We start from the raw sequence: 20,555 nt of genomic DNA, 5'->3' as shown, positions 1-20,555 counted from the left end.
GACGGCAGTTGAATTGAGCAAGAAGTGAGGGATAGAGAAGGAAAAGAGAATGTCCTGTTAGGATGTGCTGAATGTTCCTTGGATGCCTCAGCTGGACTAAAACAGCCTCATCCCACTGATGCACCAGTGCTGGATCAGCTTTGGGAGATGGTGTAACCTGATAATGAGTCTCTTTTTCTCCCTCTCTTTTCCTTCTCCCATTTTTCTCCCTCCTCTCCTCCTTACATCTCTCCTCCAACACATTTTCCTCCCGCTTTGTCTTCGGTTTCCCCATTTTTGTCTTTTCCTTCCCATTATCTTCCATATCCTCTTTCATTCCCCGTCCTCCTGGTCATCTTCCCACTTTCCTGTTCTCCCTGTTTCCCTGCACTGTCCTGTAGCTCCTTTGCTGTACCCACTGCCTGTCTCCTGGCCCTCTTTCGGCATGGGGGTCCCGGAATTCCGGTCGCTCTGTGTCCACGGTATGTGACTGTTTCATTATTTCATTATTTAATTCCTTTGTCCTTTCTCTTGATTTCTTTTCTTTTCCCTGCACCACGGAAGACCAAGAAGCTGAAAACAGAGACAGGGATGTGAGAGTTCCAGTGGGATATTGGATCTTGTCAGGGAAGGAAAATTAGGAGTAGGAGATGGAAAAATCAATTAATTAAAGGTTAAATAAAGAAATTGCATCCTTCAGGGAGAGCAGGAGTGAGATAAAGCTGTGTGAGGAAAAGGGATGAGGCAGTGGAGGAACATGAGGAATAAGGATTGGATTTAGACTGGGATGAAGGTGAAGCCTCCAGAGGCTTGTGCCCACGTTCCCTTTGGGAGACTGGCATTGAGTCTCTTTTCATCTGAAAAAGAAATCCCTCTAATTATACAAATCTTGGAGATGACAAAGTGTTTTTTTAATTCCTCTAAATGAGTGAAGCTCCATTAATCCCACAGAAACCTGGAGCGATGCTCAGGGATGGGTAGGACATGGACACAGGTGTCCAGAAATGCTCCTTGTTCTGCAGGCCTGGGAGAAGGATTCCCTCCCTTTCCCATCTCCCCTACCTTCAGGAGATGCCTGTGGTGTCCTCAGCTCAGGTCTTGGATAGCTGCAGTGAAACACCTGGAATTCCATGGGATGAACTGGGGGGGTTGTGTGGATTGTGTGTGTTTCTAAGGAGCAAGGGGAGGAACAGTCTGTCTTCAAGGGATAAGGGGCACATTCCTTAGGGAATGGTGAGAGTTTGGAGTCTGTTGATTCCCAAGCACCTAAAAATTCCACCTGGAGACTCCTGATGGGAGTCAAATCTGCCATGTACACCCTGTTCCAGCATGTTCCAGGAGGGTTGCTGGTGTCCTCTGAACCATCTGTGACTTTTCCCTGCCAGACATGGAACTGCCACATGATTCCCTATGGAATTTCTGAGCTCTCCTTGCTGTCTTCATGGCTCTTGTGCCTTTCTCCTGCTTTTCCCAGGTCACTCTGTTCTCTTCCACATCTCCACTTGCTCCATGTCCCTCTTCCCATCCTCCTGCTGCAGACACTTTTCTCCCCACCTACAAGTGACCCCATTGTCCACATCCAGGAGGTTTCCAGCATCTTTTCCTGCATTCCAGGTCAAGCCAGAACATTGACAAGACGCAGACAGTGCGATCCACGGCTGCATCCAACGGAGCCAGCCGCAGGACACCCCCAGAGCACGGTGGGTGATGGATTGGGATGACTCTGGTTTCATGGAAGGGCTGCAGGACACCAGGTGCTGCTCCTGTTCCATCCCTTGACTTATTCCCTGTGTCCCTGCAGTCCCAGATGAGACACATGGAGCAGCCCTTGGCATTCCCAGTCACAGTGTGCTGGCCTGTTTCAGCCCTCCCTGTTTTTCCACGTGCTGCTCTGCTGCTCCCACTGACATCTCCTCTGTTGTCCCCTTGGAGACCAGCCCTGCCCATGCCACCAACCGGACAGGTGAGGCCCAGCCTGGATTCCCAGAAATGCTGGGACATCTCCAAGGTTTGTGTCACCCCATGTCCCCTGCCCTGCTCCTTATGAGGTCTCCTCAGTCTCCTCCAGGATGAACAATTCCAGCTCTCTCTCCCCTCCAGATCCCTCTTCATCCTCATTCCACTCCTTTGGAAGCTCTCTAAGAGATGATACCCTTTCTATCCTTATCCTTGGATATATCCTTTATATCCTCTGCCCATGCGGTGCAGTTTGGATCCTGTTGCCAGGGGGATGTGGGGGCTGGAAAGGATTTGGAACTTCCTATGTTGCCAGCAAGAGGTCATGGGAAGCTACACCAGGCACAGCTCACCTGAGCAGCCCTACCTTGAGGTCTGACCTCATTCCCTCCTCATTCCATCACCAGCTCCGTCAGGCACAGAGGGAATGGAAGCACAGAATCCTGGAATGCTTTGGGTTAGAAGGGACTTTAAAGTCCATCTGGTTCCACCCCTGCCATGGGCAGGGACACCTCCAACTATCCTAGGTTGCTCCAAGCCCCTTCCAATCTGGCCATGGACACTTCCACGGATGGGGCAGCCACATCTTCTCTGGGAAACCTGGGAAACATCAGGAGGTGACATGGGGACAGGGTGATCCCAGTGCTGCCAGCCTCTCTCTTTCTCTCAGCACAACCTTCTCTCCCATTTTTCCACAGACCAAAGCCAGCCCTCCCTCCTGCCAGTGACAAATATCAAAGCCAAATCCAGGGGCATCACCGGGAAATCCACCTCTTACACCAAGTGGCCAAAGACTCCTGACAGGTCTCAGAGCTTCGGCAGCCCCAATGCCAGCCCCTCCTCCCCCTTCTCCCACATCCAGGGCAAATCCAAGTACATCTCCAACCTCTCGCTCTCCCGCAGCAACTCCCGGCAGCAGCGCAGCCTCCGGCAGCCGGTGAGCGAGCGGCCCCGCACGGAACAGCCCAGCACGGATGGTACGTGGATCCCGTCTTCTTTCCCTTCCGGCCTACGCTCTTGGGATTTTCCACCATTTGCTCTTCCTAAACATACTGTTCTCTCCCCAGCAGGGCCAAGCCCGGTGCTGCAATCCATCCGGATCCTGGAGATCAACCTGGCTATCCATTCCCAGTACTGCGCTGCTGCCGACGCCTGCAGGTGAGTGGGAAGGGCTGGCTGGTGGCTCCTCGGTGGCACTTCGGTGGCAGCAGTACTGTGGGAGCAGCAAATAGGAAAATCTGGGAATTTTTCCAAGATTTTTTTGAGTGTTTCATCATGCCATCACCACGTGGTGCTCCATGGGAAGAGGAGCTGGCGCTCCCAGCTTTCCCTCAGGGGTTGTGTTTGGTGGTGGGCTCGTCCTTGGGACATTGGGAAGTTCTCCCCTCTTGAGTTCTCAGTCCGCCACGGGTTTTGGGTCCTGTCCCAGCCTTCCCACAGCCTGGTGCCATCTAATGCTCTCTGTGTGTTCCCAGGACTGGGAATTTCAGCTACCGCATCCCTGTGAGCCAGCAGACAGCTGTGAACACCAACCTGACCCTGGAGATGAAGTGAGTACCCATGGATTATGTCCCTTGGGAGCCCCTGGAGTGGCCGATGTGGCTGCGGTGTCTCTGTAGGAAAGGGACACATGTTCCCCCTTCCAGGCTCTCATGCTGTCCTCTCTTCCCAGCTCCTCCTCCGCTGTGTCCATCTCCCTTTGTGGGCTGGTCTCCAGTGATCCCTGCCAGGGTGCTGTGAGTGGGAACAGCTCCACTGACTCCACAGATGCACAGGTAGGGAGAAAGGGACAGCTCACAAAATATACGTGGAATCACTGAGGCTGGAAAAGTCCAACCATTCCCCTAGCACTGCCAAGGCCACCATGTCCCCAAGTGCCACATCCACACAGCTTTTTAATCCCTCTGGGAATGAGGACTCCACCGCTGTCCTGGGCAGCACTTCCCATGAAGGAATTTTCCCTAATATCAAACTTAAACCTCCCCTGGCACAGCTTGAGGCTGTTTCCTCTCATCCTGTCCTTTGTTCCCTGGGAGCAGAACCTGATCCCACCTGGCTGCCCTCTCCTGTCAGGGAGTTATGCCGAGCCAGAAGGTCCTCCCAGAGCCTCCTTTTCTCCAGGCTGAGCCCCCTCAGCTCCCAGAGCCCTTCCTTATCCCACTTGTGCTCCAGGAAACACCCATGGAGGTCACTTAACAGCACGAGGCTGTGGATTTCCTCACAGATCTGGCCTGAAGAACATACCCAAGCTCATCCCTGATCTCATCCCAGCTCTTGCCCTTCCTTCCCCAGGACACCACGCACCGCTGGCCTCTGGTGATGCTGTCCTTCCGCGAGTTTTCCTACCACTTCCGAGTGGCGCAGCCGGTGAGTGCCCGCCGCTTGTCTAGGGCCACATGGAGAGGAATGTGGGATTTATGAAATCTGGGAAATGTAGGTTTAGGATCAGGAGCTTCCCACGGTTCTGTGGGTGGTGGGAGGATGATCTGTCCCTGCCCCAGCCCATAATCCAGGCAGAATTCCGCCCTTGGAGTCGCACCCCTCTCTAAGCTGCTTTTCCCTTTCCCAGGGCCGAGCTGACTGCAACACTTCCCTGGAGCAGCTGGGACACCTCTTCACTGACTATTACTTCCAGTTCTACTGGCTCTGTGAGTGAGTCCTGGCAGCACCAGTGCCCTCTGCTCGGAGACAGGAGGGGAACTGGTGCCACTGGGAGCCTCCCAAATTCCCTGCTCCACTGGCCCCCAGCCCCACCTCATCCCCGTGTCCTGCGGCAGTTCCGGAGCTGGAATGGTGATGGCTGGAGACGCTGAAGCTCAGCACATACAGGACCTAAAAGCCACCACCAGCCCCGTGGTGGCTCCTGGGGGGACCTCGCACCGATTCCCAGCATCCCACATCCCTCTCCTTCCCTTATGGGAACATTTGTGTCCTCCATCACTTCCCCCTCCCCTTCCAACACTGGATTTGGAAGCATCACACTGGACTGAGCATTGGATGGCTCTGCCAGATCTCAGAGGGATGCTCCTTCCATGGACAGGAGCCCCATCCCGGTGCTCTCAGTTGTCCCACATCACTTCTTCACAACACTGGAATTGCTTCAACACTGGAGCCCTTTCCAAGAGCCAAATGCTGGAGTTTGGCCTGGAAAGGGTGGCTGGACCTACTGGAAGTCGTACACTGGAGTTGCTGTTCCTTCTGCTTGGCCCAGGGCCACTTCCCAGAGACTCCCGGACCTGCCAATGGGCAAGTTCCTCTAGGAACAACCAGAGAAGGAGCAGCTTCGACATCATACCCCCTCTTCTTTGTGCTCTTACATCCCATATCCATGTGGGATATCCAGGTCTAAATGGATAAACCCCCCACTCAAGCTGCTGCTGAGGCCATGCCACACCTGGGGACACCTGTCCCCAGGCCAGGGATAACACATGACAGGGATTTACCCACATTAAGTGTGGTGGGATCCATTTTTATCCGCTTGGAAGTGGCATGTGCAGAGCTGCCTGGTCGGCTCTGGAGCCAGTGCCAACCTCTGCCCAGATGTGCAGCACTGGCAAAGCCTGGAGTGCCCTGCAGAGCAAGGCTGAGTCCCTGGGAACACCAGGATCTGTGTCCAGGTTTGACCTCTGCCTCGGGAGAGGGGTGGTGTTCTCCCAAAATTTGGGATGGCAGCAGCTGCAGGCTGTCCCTGCCCTCACAGAGTTGCACTGGAGGGATTTGGGATATTTTACTGTTACAAGCCCTTAACTTGCTAAACTACTGAATTCTTGTGGGATTTAAGCCGTAAAAAAATAGGAATTTCCTTCTGGCCCCATTGAGCCACGTGTGTCCTGTGGGAAAGCCAAGTGGCTCCCTGTGCTTCCTCCTCCCCATCCTGCTCCTTGTGCTACAAAGGAGTTGTCTGCGTTCCTGGAGGCTCAGCCACCTCCAGGTTATTCCAAGATGGATTTCCCTGAGGAAACAAGTGAGGGGGGAATGCCACATGCTGATCTTAAGGACATTTTAAAGCTGCTCTGGGAAAACAAAGATGGATTTTATCCAGGTAAAGTGATGTATGGTTCCTGGGCACGTCTGGTTTTATCTCACATCATCCCCCTCCTGAGCTTATCCCAGCAAAGCAGCCCCAAAATTCCTGGTGAGGTCACTTGAATTTGGCATCTGCCCTCAAAAACATTTTGTAGGCAGGTTTCAAGGCCTGGAAACACTGAATTATAGTTACTAAAATCCATTGAATCCTGGGAAGCGGGGAATAGTGGGTGAGCAGGGAATTCCTAGCAGCCAAGCAGTTGGAAAACTCAGTTTTGGGAAGCTCAGTGGGACGAAAGGATGCCCCAAGCAGGGGGGCTTCATGCTCAGCAGGATTCTCTGTTTTTCCCTGGAACTGGGAAGGAAACACCTGGATGTAGCTTAGTGCTCTTCCTTCCACCTGCCTTGCACAGTTTTTCCTGTTTTTAAGCTGGGAAGTTACTTCCTTGGCAGGTTTATTGTCCCCTTGGCAATCAGTGGCCCAGGCTGGCATGTCTTTCCTCAGGTGAGTGATGCTGAGCTGGGATAAAAGCCCTTGGAAGAGGAAACAGGGAATGTTGGGGGGCCAGAGCCAGCAATCACCCCCACTCAGCCAAGACACCCCAGTGCATCCCACCCCGCTCCTGGGGAAAGGAATCAATCAGTGGTGGCCCAGGAGGAGTTGGGATCTCTCAGGTGTCCCCAGGACACTCAGCCATGGGATTTAGGGAGCTCCCCAACAAACCAAGTGCCTGAGGGCTTGGAAACATCTCTAGTGCCTTTTTCCCTATGGAACAACCCCAGGGAACAGTGTTTTCCCACATATATTCCCAAATGCTGCCTCAGAAATGGTGCCCAGGTTTAACTGGGATGTGGCAATTCCTGGAGTGCCAAAGCCAGCCCTACCCACGTGGAACTGGCAGCAATCCCTGGGATCAGGAAAGGACAGGGATTCAAGGATGAAGTTTTTAGTGTCAGTAGTACCTTATGTCTTAAAGTGGCACAGGTTGCCCAGAGAAGTTTTGGATGTTCTATCCCTGGAAGTGTTCCAGGACAGGTTGGATGGGTTTGGAGCTGCCTGGACTAGTGGGACTGAATGGGCTTTAAGGTCCTTTCCCACCCAAATCCAGGATTCCATTATAAAAATCATCCACCAGCTGCTTCCCAGCGAGGCAGCAACAAGAGCTCCAAAGGGGTTCAGAATTATAAAATGCAAGAGTCATGGAATTGCTTCCAGGCCTGTAGAAACATCTGTCTGCATGGATTTCCCCCCCAAAACGCATCTCTGCCCCTTCCCTGTCCCAAATCAGTACCAAGAGAGTTCACAATCAGGCCTTTCCCTGCGTGGGATGGAGGGAATTCTGAGCCGACCTCTCCAGCTTGGGGAAATCCCTCCCTATCCAGCGGCAAAGAGACATTCCTGGCAGAAATGGAAGAAAAAAGGGTGGAGAACGAGGCTGTTTGGGAGTTGTTTCAAAAGCAAATTCCCAACTCTTCTGTCCTACTGTTGGAGCTTAAAGCCTGTAAATAGAGACTATGGCACCACTGGAAGAATTAAGGAAAAAACCACCACGTAAAGCACTAATTTTGTTGGTTTAAATGTTGCTGCCACAGCTTTAATCACTGTATTTTGCCAGCCAGTTTGTAGAGTTGCATTTGTAGCAGGTTATTATTGATTCCTGGTTTTTATTTGTGGGGAACAAGCGTGGTTTCCCTCTTTTCTTCCTGATTTATATTTATATTTTGCTGAATTTGAGAGCTGAGTCTCTGGATTCCCTGGATTTTTTTGTTTTGTTTTGTTTTGTTTTGCTTATTTAGACTTTGTTTTATGCTGGAGGTAAATGTGCCCATATGAATAAAATATATAAATACTGCTTTGTATCCAAGGATGGCTCCTGGTGTTTTCCTCCCTTCCTAGGAAATAACTCAGGTGAGTGGCTGTAGAACTGCCCATGGGATGGAGGAAATTCCTGGTCTTTAGTCAGTGGAAGTTTCTGGATATGCCCAGTCATGGTTCTTTGGAATGGAGGTAAAAAGGAGAAAGGAAGGAGGAAAACTAAGAAGGGGAAAGAAATTAGGAAGGGAAAATGAAGGAAGGAGGAAAAATGAAGAAAATGAAAAGGAAAAAGAAAGGTTAAATGGACAAGGGAAATAAGAAAAAGAAAGCAGAAGGACAAAGAAAGGAGGAAGAAGAAAAAAGGAGGGAAAAAGGAGGAAGGAAGAGCGCAAAAGAGGAGAAGGGAAGGAAAAAGAAAGGAAGAGGAAAACCTGCCTCTGACCTCTCATTGCTCATGTCAGAGGACAGGCTCAGATCCAGAAGGATCCAAAAGTCCACAGAAGGAAATTGGGGCTTGCATTTGTGATTTGGAAGTGGAATGGTTTGAAAGCTGGGCTAAAATTCCAATCTGCCTCTTAAAGACACATAAATCAATTCCTTGTTTCTAGGTCAGGCAGTTAATTCAGGAATTAATGAAGGACACATCCAGCACCACAAAACTCCTGGTTAGGGATGAGAACAGTACAGCATTCCCAAAAGAAAGGGTGAGGGGATGTGATGACAAAGGAGGCTGAGGGATTAAAAGCAGATTTTGCACAGCCTGGCTGCATCCGGACACAAGGTGGCACTGGTACACTTGTGACCACGCACAGCACAGAAATCTGGGATAACAGTGAGCACATCCCAAAGTACCTGGATCTTGTGCCAATATGAAGAGAGAAATGCTCATGGGGGACCTTTTCACTCTACAACTCCATGACAGGAGGGTGCAGCCATGTAGGACTGGTCATTTCTCCCAAGGATAGTGACAGGACAAGAGGAAACAGCCTCAAGATGCACCAGGGGAGGTTTAGGTTGGGCATTAGGAAAAATTCCTTCATGGAAAGGGTTTTAGAGCACTGGAACAGGCTCCGGAGGTGGAGCCCCCATCCACGGAGGGATTTAAAAGCTGTGACACTTGGGGACACAGATTTAAAAGCTGTGACACTTGGGGACACAGGTTAGTGGTGGCCTTGGCAGTGCTGGAGGAATGGTTGGACTGGGTGATCCTAGAGGGCTTTTCCAGCCTTAGACTCCCCATAATTCTATCTAAGCCCTTTGGAAAAGACAGGTTAAAAAAAACCAAAACAAAACCAAACCAGCAGTCTCCAGGCAGGTGTGTCACAGAGCCACTTTTATTCACCTGTGGATCACTGCCCATCACAGACCACACCTGCTACAGGCGTTTTCTCGTTGAAATAAAAAAAGAAATATAAAAAGAGCTTCCCCGAGTCCCCCATCCAGGCCCCCGGGGGGTTCAGACGTAGATCCCGACCCAGAGCAGCAGGAAGAGGACGCCGAAGCCCATGAAGAGCGAGGCCACCAGCGAGATCAGCAGCTCCTTGTAGATGTCCCGGGTGTACTTGGTGGATGTCACCTCGTAGCTGCCAGGCCGGGGGTTAAGGTGGTAACAGAGGCACAACAAGGCGAGGGGACCCCCCCACCCGCTCCCCTGGCCCCGGGAATTAGGGCGATAATCCAGGAGTGGAAGGCACAGCAAGGGGACAGCACGCCCCGCCCGCTCAACCGCGGGGATACACGAAGAACCAGGCGGTGAAGAACATGCCGATGGCCAGCAGCACCACGGTGAGGTGCGGGAACACGGCCGGGTTCACCGGGCTCGTGTATCTGCTCATCGCCTCCAGCTCCTGCGGGGACACGGCGGTGTTCAGCGGGGCCGGGCCCCCTGTGGCAAACCCCGGTTCCCCCCATCCCCATCCTCACCATGTCGCCGGTCCCTGCTGCGACACGTCGGCTCCGCTCCCGCCGCCGCACGTCCGGCCTCCTCCGCCGCCGGAAGTGGAAGTGAGGATGGGAACGAGGCGCGGCGAGCGCGAGCCGCTTCCCCATTGGCTGGCGGCGGCTCCCGGCGAGCACGACGGCGGAGCGCGGGAGCGGCGGAGGCGCGAGCGGCCGGGTAATGGCGGCTGAGGGAGAGGGGAGATCTGAGGGGAAACCTGAGGGGAAACGGGGGCTCTGAGACGCTAATGGCGGCTGAGGGAAAGCGGGGATCTGAGGGGAAACGGGGGCTGTGAGGCCCTAATGGCGGCTGAGGAAGAGCGGGGATATGAGGGGAAACGGAGGCTCTGAGGGGGAGGGAAGCGAGGTTGCTGGGAAATAAGAGATAATGGGGAGGTGATGGGGTCTGGATGGTTGTAATGGTGGAGATAATCAAATTTTCGGGAGAGGGATTGGGATGGGAGGGGTAGAGGTTGGGAGGGTAGAAATGATGAGCCGGGAGGGGTGTGGTGAGGGATAAGGTGGCCTGAGGCAAGACTCGGGATAGCGGCTGCCAGTAGAGGCCACAGCCCTTGGAGTGATGGTTCGCAGGGGAAGCACTGCCCTCTTTGCTTCCCCCTCCCTCGGTGGCCGAGCATTCCTCATGCAGAGCCTGATCCCAACATCCCCTTTTTCCTTTCCCCAGGATGGGAATCCATGGCTTGGCCAAGCTTATTGCCGACGTGGCTCCCGCGGCCATCCGGGAGAACGACATCAAGTCCTACTTTGGCCGGAAAGTGGCCATCGATGCCTCCATGAGCATCTACCAATTCCTGATCGCTGTGCGGCAGGGAGCCGACGTGCTCCAGAATGACGATGGGGAGACCACCAGCCACCTCATGGGAATGTTCTACCGCACCATCCGCATGGTGGAGAATGGCATCAAGCCAGTGTACGTGTTTGATGGGAAGCCCCCGCAGCTGAAGTCCGGGGAGCTGGCCAAGCGCACGGAGCGCCGAGCCGAGGCGGAGAAGCACCTGCAGGAAGCACAGGAAGCAGGGGAGGAGGAGAACATTGAGAAGTACAGCAAGAGGCTGGTCAAGGTGACCCCGCAGCACACGCAGGAGTGCAAGAAGCTGCTGACGCTGATGGGCATTCCCTACGTGGAGGCACCCGGAGAGGCAGAGGCCAGCTGTGCCGCCCTAGTTAAGGCTGGGAAGGTTTATGCCGCCGCCACGGAGGACATGGATTGCCTCACCTTCGGCAGCCCCGTTCTGATGCGGCACCTCACGGCCAGTGAGACCAAGAAGCTGCCCATCCAGGAGTTCCACCTGAACCGGATCCTGCAGGATCTGCAGCTGACCTGGGAGCAGTTTGTGGACCTGTGCATCCTGCTGGGCTGCGACTACTGCGCCAGCATCCGCGGCATCGGGCCGAAGCGCGCTGTGGAGCTCATCCGGGAGCACAAATCCATTGAGAAGATCGTGCAGCAGCTCGACACCAAGAAATACCCCCTGCCTGAGAACTGGCTGCACAGGGAGGCCCAGAAGCTCTTCCTGGAGCCCGATGTGATCGATCCCGACACTGTGGAGCTGAAGTGGAGTGAGCCGGACGAGGAGCAGCTGGTGCAGTTCATGTGTGGGGAGAAGCAGTTCAATGAGGAGCGCATCCGCAACGGCGTTAAGAGGCTGAGCAAGAGCCGCCAGGGAAGCACCCAGGGCCGGCTCGACGACTTCTTCAAGGTCACCGGATCCATCACCTCAGCCAAGCGCAAGGAACCGGAGCCCAAGGGAGCAGCCAAGAAGAAAACCAAGACCAACTCCAAGCCCAATGGCACCTCAGCCACAAAGACTAAAAAGGCAAAATAACCGGATTGGGCACCCGTAGACCTCTGGGATTGGGTTTTTGGGGGGGCTTAACGAAGCATTTTAGACTAATGAGAGTTGTATGTCAATGCTGCATGTTAGTGCTGGGAAGGAACGGATGAGGCCAGCAGAGTGGAACAGTTTCTGGGCACAAACACACCCAGATCTCAGAATTCCAAAGCTGAACAGCTGCAGAGCAGACTCAGGATAAATTAGATTTCAGCCTGATCTCATCCATCCCAGAAGAGGTAGATGCAAGCAGAAACTAGAAAGATAGGAGTGGAAGGCAAGCTGGAACTGGGAAGGAGGCTTCAATTAAGGAGGTAAAATTCTCCCTTTAACAAGAGTTCATTAAGGTTTTTCCTTCCCTTCTCGTGGTCACTCTTACTTAAAACCCAGTTGTGATCTCAATTTCAGCAATGTCCTGGCCCGCTTTTAGCGCGTAATCCAAGGAAAGCTGAGCCCAGACTGCAGCTCTCTCCCAGCCTGAAATTTGCTTAGAAATGCTTAAAAATAAAAATATCCATAAGCCTAGAACTGCAGCCTCTTCGGTCCCTGAATTCCAGAGGCATTTTTCTGTGTTGTACACACTTACAGGTCCCAGGATGGGAATTAAAATGTTTTCCTTCTTATTTTATTCTGTATTTTCTATAGTTTTTTGCTTGTCAGAGCCACAGGATGGGTTTTGTTTTCAGAATAAAATTTGAACACAAAGACACTGTTTCTCCAGAGAAGTGGCTTAAGCCATGTTTTTAAATGAAAATCCCAGTTTTAGAGGGAACTCCATTACAGCCAACGAAACAAACACAGTCTGAAGCACAAAGAATTCCAATTTTGAGCTCTTTGGATGCTTCATAGACATGACAAATCTGTGAGTCGGCTCTTTGCCCTTTTGGAAAATAAGAAGCTGGCTTGTTTTGTGGGAAAATTAATAATAAATATTTATTATCTATTAATCTTGCTAAAATTGGGATTTATGTTTCCTTGCTGTGGATTCACTTGCATGTTTCAATCCGTAATTTTTTTTTACCAGAAGTTTTAAAATTAAGTATTCCTCTTTTATCTCCAAATACCGCCATAGGTACAGGAATGGTTTTGTGGCAGAGGGATAAAAAAATTATTTAAAAATAATAATATCTGGAAATAAGTCTGGGAAATTTACCAGTTCTAAAAACTGCTTTTCCACCACCCTCTCCCTACCTGGTACTTTGTGGTATTTCACTCCATTTTTCTTCCATTTGTCATTCCCAACAGATTCCCACTGCCTCTGACAATGATATCATTATTAATGAATTTCAGTTCCATTCTTTATCCCGGGAGCAAGTGCTGTGGGAAGCTAGGGACCCAGCAGGGCCAATCAGAGGGGGCAAGGGGGATTTGGGGCTCTCAGGTGTGGGTGGTCTCCCCATGGGAAGAGTGGAATACTTTTCCACCTTTTCCCCTTTTCCACCTCTTAGTTCAAATTAAATGGATTTTCGACTCCTTCATTCCAGTTTTCTGGCTGGCTCGGCCATGACCCATGTATTACCCACAGCATTCCCATCCTGAGTCCAAACCCAACACGTACCAGCTCCAGGGAAGAAAGGAACCCTGTCCCAGTGGAAAGCACAACAGTGGGAGCTCTCACACAGCTTTTGAGGAAACACCGAATTTATCCAGCAGAGAGAATGCTACAGTGTTCCCACTGCTGCCACGAGCTGCATCCTGAGCCGTGACAGCCATCTCCCCAGAGCTCCCTTGAAAAGGGGGTGTTCCCGTTCCCGCTGGAGCCTCTTGTCCAGCACTGACTGGAGGGTTTTCTGTGGCACTGCTGCAGTGTCCTGGGAGCCATGCTTTGGGCACCAGCGGCTCAGGGACACTTTCTGCCGTGCCACTTGCTGCTGGGAATGCTTTGCTGGAATTGCTTGGGCTCCCAGTTGTATTTCCAGGCTTTTCCTGTCCGTGGGTATCTGGTGAGTTCTGTGCATAGCCACAGCTCCAAGGCAGCAGGGAGACCTGTCCATGTGGGCTTCTCCATCTGGAGTCCAGCAGATCTCATGGAGGCTCTGGCAGGGATGGAGACCTTTGCTATAAATATCCCAGGTGTGAATATCTTCCTCGTCCTTCATAGCCAACTCCAGGGAGCATCCTGGACATGGGAACAGCTGCCTTTGCTGCTGGAGCCTCTTGTCCAGCAGTGTGCGGAGAGTCTGCCCAGATGGCTCTGCCGCAGGATCCTGGGAGACATGGATTGGGCACCGGTGGCTCCAGGACACTTCCACTTGCTTCTTGGAAGGAACGGGCCAGGTTCCAGTTGGAGCACAACACAGGTCACAGAGGGTCTGGATGGAAATGGAGGAGCCTTTCCGAGGGATGGACATTCTTGGAAGGGGGCAGGATCTCAACCGGCGTCGAGTTCTGCGGAGGACTGAGCATTTTCCAGCGGCAGATGTTTTCCAATGGATCAGGGATCTTGGGGGCGGGCTCCTGCAGGGCCGGGGACTCCCAGAGAAGCAGGAGGAGGCGCAGCAGGGCAGGTGGCCTCGCTCCAGCAGCTGCCCCAGGTCCTCCCACAACAGCTGCCACATCTCTGAGTCCTGCGGGAAGGACACCCCGGGCCACAGCGGTGTCACCAGGTCCTGCAGCTCCCGGGCCGCTGTCGCACAGGGGGTGCAGCCGGGGCCGCAGCCACAGGGGATGTACAGGGGGCTCCCGGGGGCAGCCGGGCCGTGGGGAGGGGTCTCCTCAGCCGGGGGGGAACCGGGAGCCTCTGGAGTCGCTCGGCTGCGCCGGGACCCCCTGGCCCGGCCCCTGAGGCGCTTCCGTTCCTTCCAAATGCAGGTGGCCAGCAGGACGGCTGTACTGGCCACCAGCAGGACAAGCAAGGGGAGCAGGAAACTCATGGCTTCATCCATGTCCCATCTTGGCCACACTGGGAGCCGGGGGGATGTGGCACGTGTCCTGTAGAGACACCGTGCTGATGTCACAGTGCTGTGGATGGGACACCTGTGTGACGTCACAGCCCCGCCTCACCCTGGTGCTCACAGCCCCAGGGCACACCAGTGGTTCCAGGAGCAAGGGGCTCCATGTGGATACTGCTGGCCCTCTGGAGCAGAACAGATGGAAGGATTCTCAGCAAAGTAGGACACAGTGATGATGAGGAGGATGATGGTCTCACTTCCTGGCTGATGGAGCCAGGGACATGGCTTGTCTCCAAGGAATTGGGTGAAGCTGTACTTGCACTGTGTGGTGCTGGGGAAGAGAAGGAGAGGAGCTGAGCTCATGGAATTCAAAATGGATGTGAGCTGTGTTTTCTCCCAGGGGCACACACACAGGGACATGCTGGAATGGAACTTTATTGCTCCATGGAGGGGTCCAGGGTGTCTTGGTGGCGTCAGTAGGTGCTGAAGACACCTGCTGAGCCTGGATGTGCTCCCAGTTTTTTGGCTTGTAGGTACCAACCCCTGCAGCAGAGGGATGTGTGAGGTTGGGACATGGAGACCTCCATGCACAGCCCCTTGTGCCCCACATCCCCCAGGTGCCCACCTTTCTGGAGGGGACTCCAGCAGCTGAAGAACTGCCAGTAGGTCCTTTCAGTTTTGTTGCCAGCCAGCCCATGGGTGGAGGTCACATAGGGACCCCAGGATGTCTGCTCCGTCTGGAAGCTGCCAGCAAAGGGAGTGGGCTCAGAGCTGGGTGGGGGGATGCAAACACTTCCCATTCTCTCCTACCCTCTGGCTCTCACCAAAAGATGTCAGGTTTCTCATTCCTTGCCACCTTCATCATGCAGAGCAGCGTAGAGTTATCTGGGACACACACTGAGGTGGAGTAGTGGAAGTAATTCTTCAGTGTGTTGGTGATGGAGAACTGCACCATGATGGAAGCTGTGGGCAGGGAGAGGGCCAGGGTGGGCACCTGGCACATCCCACCTGGCACAGGGCAGGAGTGTCATCCCCACGGGTCGGCTTCAGGTTGGAACCCCAATTGTCCCCAGCATTGGAGACAGGAACAGCTGTTGGCCTGGGGACATTCTGTTGGTGGCAGCTCAGCCCCGCCTACCTGCATTCAGGTATGACTTGCCCACGAGGGAAGGGAGCACCTGGGCTATGGCCATGGGCTGTTTGTAGTCCTGATTGTAGACCACGCTAAAGGCTTGGGCACAGTTCCACTTCTGAGGGGCATAAAACTTGCTTGACGTCTCCAGAGCCTGTGGAGGAGGTGGAAGGTGTCACGAGCAACCAGGGAGTGGAGCTGTGACCCCACAGCCCCTCTCCATACCTGCAGGGACAGCCCCATGCTGTAGATATCCGTAATCATGCCATTTCTCCTCTCTTGCTCATCCAGGAAATCATTGTTCACCACCTTTAGTGCATCATGGATCAGATCCTGCTTGTCTGTGTGGTTGTAGGCGCACACCAGCTCCAGTACTGCCATGGCCCGGGTGTCTGTGGGATCCCAGTGTCACTGCCAGCAGCCTGGAGACACTGGGAGCAGAGTGGGCACAGCGGGGCTAGAGGGTTCCCTTACCCACACAGGGGGAGCTCTTGGGGCTCAGCAACTCCTTGGCCACGGCCTCAACTGCATCTTGGTTGTTGTATTCCTTCACCAGGCACAGGGCCAGGATGTCCAGGCTCTCTCCATACTAGGTGATCACTGCAAGATAAAGAGGGGGGAGCTGATGGGGTGCAGCGAGGGTGACTCCCCCCTAGTCCCCCAGTCCTTCCCTCATGTCCCTGTGTACTGTTTTTGCTTATCTCACCGTTCATTTTCTGCTTCAGGATAGGAATCAGGTTGAGGGTCTTCCCCCTGGCATGGAACGCCAGGGGTTCTGGCAGGATGAGAGGAGGGTGAGGACGTGCAGAGCCACCTGTCCCAATGTCATGTCTGTGGGGACAAGAGGAAACAGTGGTGGGATGGGACATGGCATCCTGAGAGCTGGCGGTGCCGAGCCTGGAGTACAGGGTCTGCTGGGATCAGGTGCACCCCCTCCCTACCCTGGGTTCTCCTCCTCTCCTTTCCCCACCTGTCTGGGCTCTCTCCACTGCGTTCTTCTTTATCTCCTGGAGCAGCCACCTGTGGATGTGGCCATGGGTGGCTCCAGCCAGGTTCATGGCCAACAGGATGCTGGGGTTCGGTGGCTCGTCAAACTTGACGGATTCCTCCATGCGCTGCAGCAGATTCTGGACCAGGTGGTGGTGGGTGACTGTAGCCTGGCACCCCTCTGCCACCAAGGGGAGGTCAGCAGGAGCCCTGTGCATCATCCACTTGTCCCCTTGCAGTGTCACCGGTCTGTCTGCAGTGCCACTGCAGGACTGGCACTCACCCCAGCCCTGCATGACCATGGCACTTGCCAGGGCCAGCAGGACCCCAATGCTGTAAGCCATGCCGGGCATCCTCTGTCCTCAGGAGAGCTGATCCACTCAGGGCAGCAGAGTCCCTCGGGCACTCATCTCTCCAGCTGTGCCCCCTGCTTTTATCTGCTCCTGGCTCCATCCTGTGGTCACCTGCCCGCCCACACCCGCTGTGCTGCTGCCACACACAGTGCCAGCTTATCTGTGTGGTCATGGAAGGACCTGGAGGGTGGCACTGTCTCTGTGGGTTGAGTCAGACAGGATGGCACCTGTCTGACTGGTGTGATGTCTGGGATAAGACCACATGTCCTGGAGATGATAGAAGGGTGTGGATGCTGGTTTTTGGGTTGTTAGGAAGAGTTTGGATCCCGTCCCTCACAGCTCCTTCTAGAGATGGTGTCTGTGGAATCGTAAAATGGTTTGGGTGAGAAGGGTCCATCTGGGAGCAGGTCCAGACTGAAGGTCTGGCTGTGCAAGGCCCAGTGGGAGTAGGGAATGGGGCTGGCTGGAAAGCTGTTGGGACCCAGCTGGGAGGTGCTGGTGACTCCTGGCCAGAGATAGACTCACAGAATTGGGATTAGAATCAGCTGCAACCCCAGGCCACCACCTGGGGATTTCCGGGGAGAAATACAACTGGTGGCCTGAGGCTGATGCTAATTGGGATTGTAATAATCAGAGATAATTGCATCTGATTAATGCCATGAGAGCATGTGTGGGGATCAGAATAGGCTGAACTGAAGCACAGGACTGTGGCCAGAGGAACAAGTCCGTGGCTGCTGGGGAAAGGTTTTGTTGATGTCCAGGGGGGAATTGATTCCATGGAGTTTGAGAGGCAGTGTTTTTGTGTGGTGCTGGGGAAGAGGAGAGGAGCTGAGCTCATGGAATTAAGCAGGAATGAATTCCAGAGGGATGTGAGCTGTGTTTTCTCCCAGGCACAGACACACACACACACAGAAGGACATGCTGGAATGGAATTTTATTGCTCCCTGGAGAGGTCCAGGGTGTCTTGGTGGCATCAGTAGGTGCTGAAGACAGCCTGGATGTGCTCCCCGTCGTGTGGTTTGTAGGTTCCGACCCCTGTGGCACAAGGATAAGTGAGGCTGGGACATGGAGACCCCCACCACAGGCTCCTCCCCAGCCCCGGGACTGGGCCCCTGCCCCACCTTCATCGAGGGCGTCCCCAGCACTGAGGAATTGCCAGTAGGTCCTGTCATCCGTGCTGCCAGCCAGCCCATGGATGGAGGTCACATAGGGACCCCAGGATGTCTGTTCTGTCTGGAAGCTGCAGGAGAGTTGAGGAGGCTCAGACCTGAGTGGGGAAATGCCAAATCCCACCCCCCAAAGCCACCCTGGCTCTCACCTAAATATTTGGGGGTTCTCCTCTGCTGCCACCTCCATCACCTTGAGAAGAGTGGAGCCACTTGGGACTGTCACTGTGGTTGAGTAGTGGAAGTGTTTTCCCTGGAGCTCGTTGGTGATGGAGTAAGTCACCTGGATGGGAGCTGTGCAGGGAGAGAGCGGCAGGGGGGTCACCTGGCACACCCCCTGCGGGCACAGGCTGGGAACATCATCCCTGCAGGGTCTGGGGGACTCCAGGTGGGATCAGCGTACCTCCGGGAACACCGTGTGTCCCCAGCATTGGAGACAGGGACAACTGTTGGCTTGGGGATGTATCCTGGGTGGCAGCGCAGTCCAGGCCAGCCACATCCAGGTAGGACTTGCCCACCAGGGCTGGCAGCACCTGGGCGATGGCCATGGGCTGCTGGTAGTCATGGGCGGACACCACGGAGAAGGCCTGGGCACAGTCCCATTTCCGTGGGGCGTAAAACTTCCTTGTGGCCTCCAGCGCCTGTGGAGTGGGTGGAAGGTGGAATGACACATCAGGGAAGGGGACCAGGTGGCTGTAACACCACGCTCCCCTGGCACCTCTCCTACCTGCAGGGCCAGCCCCATGCTGTAGATATTTCCGATCATGCCATTCCCTTTCTCCTGCTCATCCAGGAAGCTGTTGCTCACTGTCCAAAGTGCCTCCTGGAGCAGATCCCGCACATCCTGGAGCTCCACATAGTTGTAGACACAGGCCAGCGCCAGTGCCACCATGGCCCGGGTGTCTGTGGGATCCTGGAGTCACTGCCAAGGTTTGGGATAGACCCCAGGAGCGGGAATGTGGGAGCAGAGGGGTTCCTTACCCACGGAGAGGTGGCTCTCAGGGCTCAGCACCTGCTTGGCCAGGGCCACCGATGGCCCCTGAGCACCACCCGCATCAGCCAGGCACAGGGCCAGGGCGTCCAGGCCCACGCTGTACAGGGTAGTTTTGGGAATCCCCTCGGACTCTGAAAGCAAAGAGTGGCAAGATGACAGGCTGTGGGGACAGTGACACCCCTAAGGCCCCTAAATCCCAACAAACCCAGTTCAGCCATCTCCTCATCTGTTTTCTGCTGCAGAACATGGATCAGGTTGAGGGTCTGCTCCAGGGCATGGACACGCTGCGGATCCTGGCAGGAGGAGAGGAGTGCAAGGACGTGCAGAGCCACCTGTCCCGAGGTCATGTCTGTGGGGACAAGAGGGCAGCTGGGCTCTGCTGAGCTGGGCACCCCAAAAACTGGCAGAAACAGTCCCTGAGGAGCTAGTGCATTCCCTCCTTTCCCTCCATACCTTTCTGGGCTCTTCTCACTGCCTCCTCCTTGAGCTCTTGGAGCAGCCACTTGTGGATGGGACCGTCACTGTCCCCCCCAGCCAGGTTCATGGCCAGCAGGACACTGGGATTTGCTGCCTCCTCGAGATTCACAGATCCCTCCAAACGCTGGAGCAGCTGGGAAACCATGTCCTGTGGGGCCACTGGAAGGAGAGGAGAGGTCACCAGGATCCTGTGTCATATCCATGTTCTCTTCTGGTTCTCCATGTTTGGCTGGCACTCACCACAGCTCTCGGTGGCCGTGCAGCCCACCAGGGCCAGCAGGACCCCGATGCCCAAAGCCATGCCAAGCATCCTCCTGGAGCCAGCTGACCCACTCAGGGTGGTAGAGTCCTGTGGGAATTCAGCTCTCTGGGTGTCCTCTCTGCTTTTAGCTGCTCCCAGTGTCCTTCTCCAGTCACCTGCCCTCCCACAGCTGCGCTGGCTCTGCCAAGCACCACTGGCTTATCTGTGTGTCCAGTGGGGGAGGAGGGGCAGTGATTTTCCATTTGGGATCACTGGGGACCGCTTGGACCATGTCCTGGGGTGACTTTATGATACTGGTATCCCCAATCGTCTGGTTTATGTTATATATTAAGTTCTGCACCTTTAAGACTGGCTTTGAGAGCAAGAGAGGGAGAAGAAGAAGCGCGCAATTTGTGTTAAGGAAAAACATCACTCCCCCACATCTCGCTGGCAGGACTGTGGTGTCTGCAGCACGGACAGACAGCGGGACAGAGCTTCTCTGGCTTTTAGTTAGTTCTAGCTAGCTGAGGCAGGAGTTCCCTGGACCTTTGTTTGGTTTTTTTCCCCAATTTTCTTGGATCTGTGCAAGCCTGCTCTGGACTGAACACCCAGCCAAACCCTGGGAGCTCACGCCTTTGGCCCACCGGGGCCTGGGCCTCGGCACTTTCCAGCGCCAGAGGGACTGATAAGAACCTGAGCGAGCCGAGCTACACCACATGAAAAGGACTTTTTTCTTCCTAGATTTG

The 20,555-nt window shown here is 54.3% G+C and overlaps 4 protein-coding genes and 1 pseudogene across 11 annotated transcripts in view; 2 read left to right on the top strand and 3 right to left on the bottom strand.

Moving 5' to 3' along the window:
- Positions 1–7,929, top strand: part of MYRF (myelin regulatory factor) — a 57,481-nt gene extending 49,552 nt beyond the window's left edge. For 3 of the 8 annotated variants that reach the window (XM_088058381.1, XM_088058387.1, XM_088058388.1), the window contains exons 19-27: positions 381–461; positions 1,594–1,679; positions 1,781–1,942; positions 2,634–2,912; positions 3,003–3,093; positions 3,411–3,485; positions 3,608–3,710; positions 4,228–4,302; positions 4,505–7,929. In XM_088058381.1, the coding sequence (XP_087914507.1) occupies positions 381–461; positions 1,594–1,679; positions 1,781–1,942; positions 2,634–2,912; positions 3,003–3,093; positions 3,411–3,485; positions 3,608–3,710; positions 4,228–4,302; positions 4,505–4,591 (1,039 nt within the window). In that variant the 3' untranslated portion in view covers positions 4,592–7,929. The remainder of the gene's footprint in view (positions 1–380; positions 462–1,593; positions 1,680–1,780; positions 1,943–2,633; positions 2,913–3,002; positions 3,094–3,410; positions 3,486–3,607; positions 3,711–4,227; positions 4,303–4,504) is intronic. The other 5 variants (XM_088058386.1, XM_088058385.1, XM_088058382.1 and 2 more) reach the window with 5 other exon arrangements.
- A 1,166-nt stretch (positions 7,930–9,095) lies between these two features.
- On the bottom strand, positions 9,096–9,826 carry TMEM258 (transmembrane protein 258). Its single transcript, XM_005528972.3, has 3 exons — positions 9,701–9,826; positions 9,515–9,624; positions 9,096–9,360 (listed from the first exon to the last, which is right to left on the bottom strand). The coding sequence occupies exons 1-3, from the start codon at positions 9,824–9,826 to the stop codon at positions 9,234–9,236; spliced, it is 363 nt and encodes a 120-aa protein (XP_005529029.2). The 3' UTR covers positions 9,096–9,233.
- FEN1 (flap structure-specific endonuclease 1) lies at positions 9,805–12,201 on the top strand. The gene is made up of 2 exons (XM_014257836.2): positions 9,805–9,893; positions 10,401–12,201. The coding sequence occupies exon 2, from the start codon at positions 10,402–10,404 to the stop codon at positions 11,560–11,562; it is 1,161 nt and encodes a 386-aa protein (XP_014113311.1). The 5' UTR covers positions 9,805–9,893; position 10,401; the 3' UTR covers positions 11,563–12,201.
- A 2,731-nt stretch (positions 12,202–14,932) lies between these two features.
- On the bottom strand, positions 14,933–17,195 carry LOC148183962 (cobalamin binding intrinsic factor-like; annotated as a pseudogene).
- Positions 17,196–17,851: 656 nt separating this feature from the next.
- On the bottom strand, positions 17,852–19,960 carry LOC102110725 (cobalamin binding intrinsic factor-like). Its single transcript, XM_005529097.2, has 9 exons — positions 19,809–19,960; positions 19,545–19,727; positions 19,297–19,440; positions 19,079–19,222; positions 18,825–19,000; positions 18,501–18,738; positions 18,250–18,391; positions 18,053–18,171; positions 17,852–17,966 (listed from the first exon to the last, which is right to left on the bottom strand). The coding sequence occupies exons 1-9, from the start codon at positions 19,876–19,878 to the stop codon at positions 17,905–17,907; spliced, it is 1,278 nt and encodes a 425-aa protein (XP_005529154.2). The 5' UTR covers positions 19,879–19,960; the 3' UTR covers positions 17,852–17,904.
- Between the last annotated feature and the right edge of the window lie 595 nt (positions 19,961–20,555).

The sequence above is a fragment of the Pseudopodoces humilis genome, chromosome 7 (genome assembly GCF_049639895.1).
Source record: "Pseudopodoces humilis isolate 2021_Gansu_Grassland_sample_001 chromosome 7, ASM4963989v1, whole genome shotgun sequence".
Lineage (NCBI taxonomy): Eukaryota > Metazoa > Chordata > Aves > Passeriformes > Paridae > Pseudopodoces > Pseudopodoces humilis.
The sequence above is the reverse complement of the archived record's forward strand: the minus strand, read 5'-3'. Positions and strand labels throughout refer to the sequence as shown.

Coding starts and splice junctions, on each gene's coding strand:
- FEN1 (XM_014257836.2), top strand. CDS start 10,402: ATGGGAATCCATGGCTTGGCCAAGCTTATTGCCGACGTGGCTCCCGCG.
- TMEM258 (XM_005528972.3), bottom strand. CDS start 9,826: ATGGGGAAGCGGCTCGCGCTCGCCGCGCCTCGTTCCCATCCTCACTTC. Junction 9,625..9,700: donor CAGCAGGGACCGGCGACATG/GTGAGGATGGGG, acceptor GTGTCCCCGCAG/GAGCTGGAGGCGATGAGCAG. Junction 9,361..9,514: donor TTCACCGCCTGGTTCTTCGT/GTATCCCCGCGG, acceptor CCGGCCTGGCAG/CTACGAGGTGACATCCACCA.
- LOC102110725 (XM_005529097.2), bottom strand. CDS start 19,878: ATGCTTGGCATGGCTTTGGGCATCGGGGTCCTGCTGGCCCTGGTGGGC. Junction 19,441..19,544: donor AGTGAGAAGAGCCCAGAAAG/GTATGGAGGGAA, acceptor TTGTCCCCACAG/ACATGACCTCGGGACAGGTG. Junction 18,172..18,249: donor GAGAACCCCCAAATATTTAG/GTGAGAGCCAGG, acceptor ACTCTCCTGCAG/CTTCCAGACAGAACAGACAT.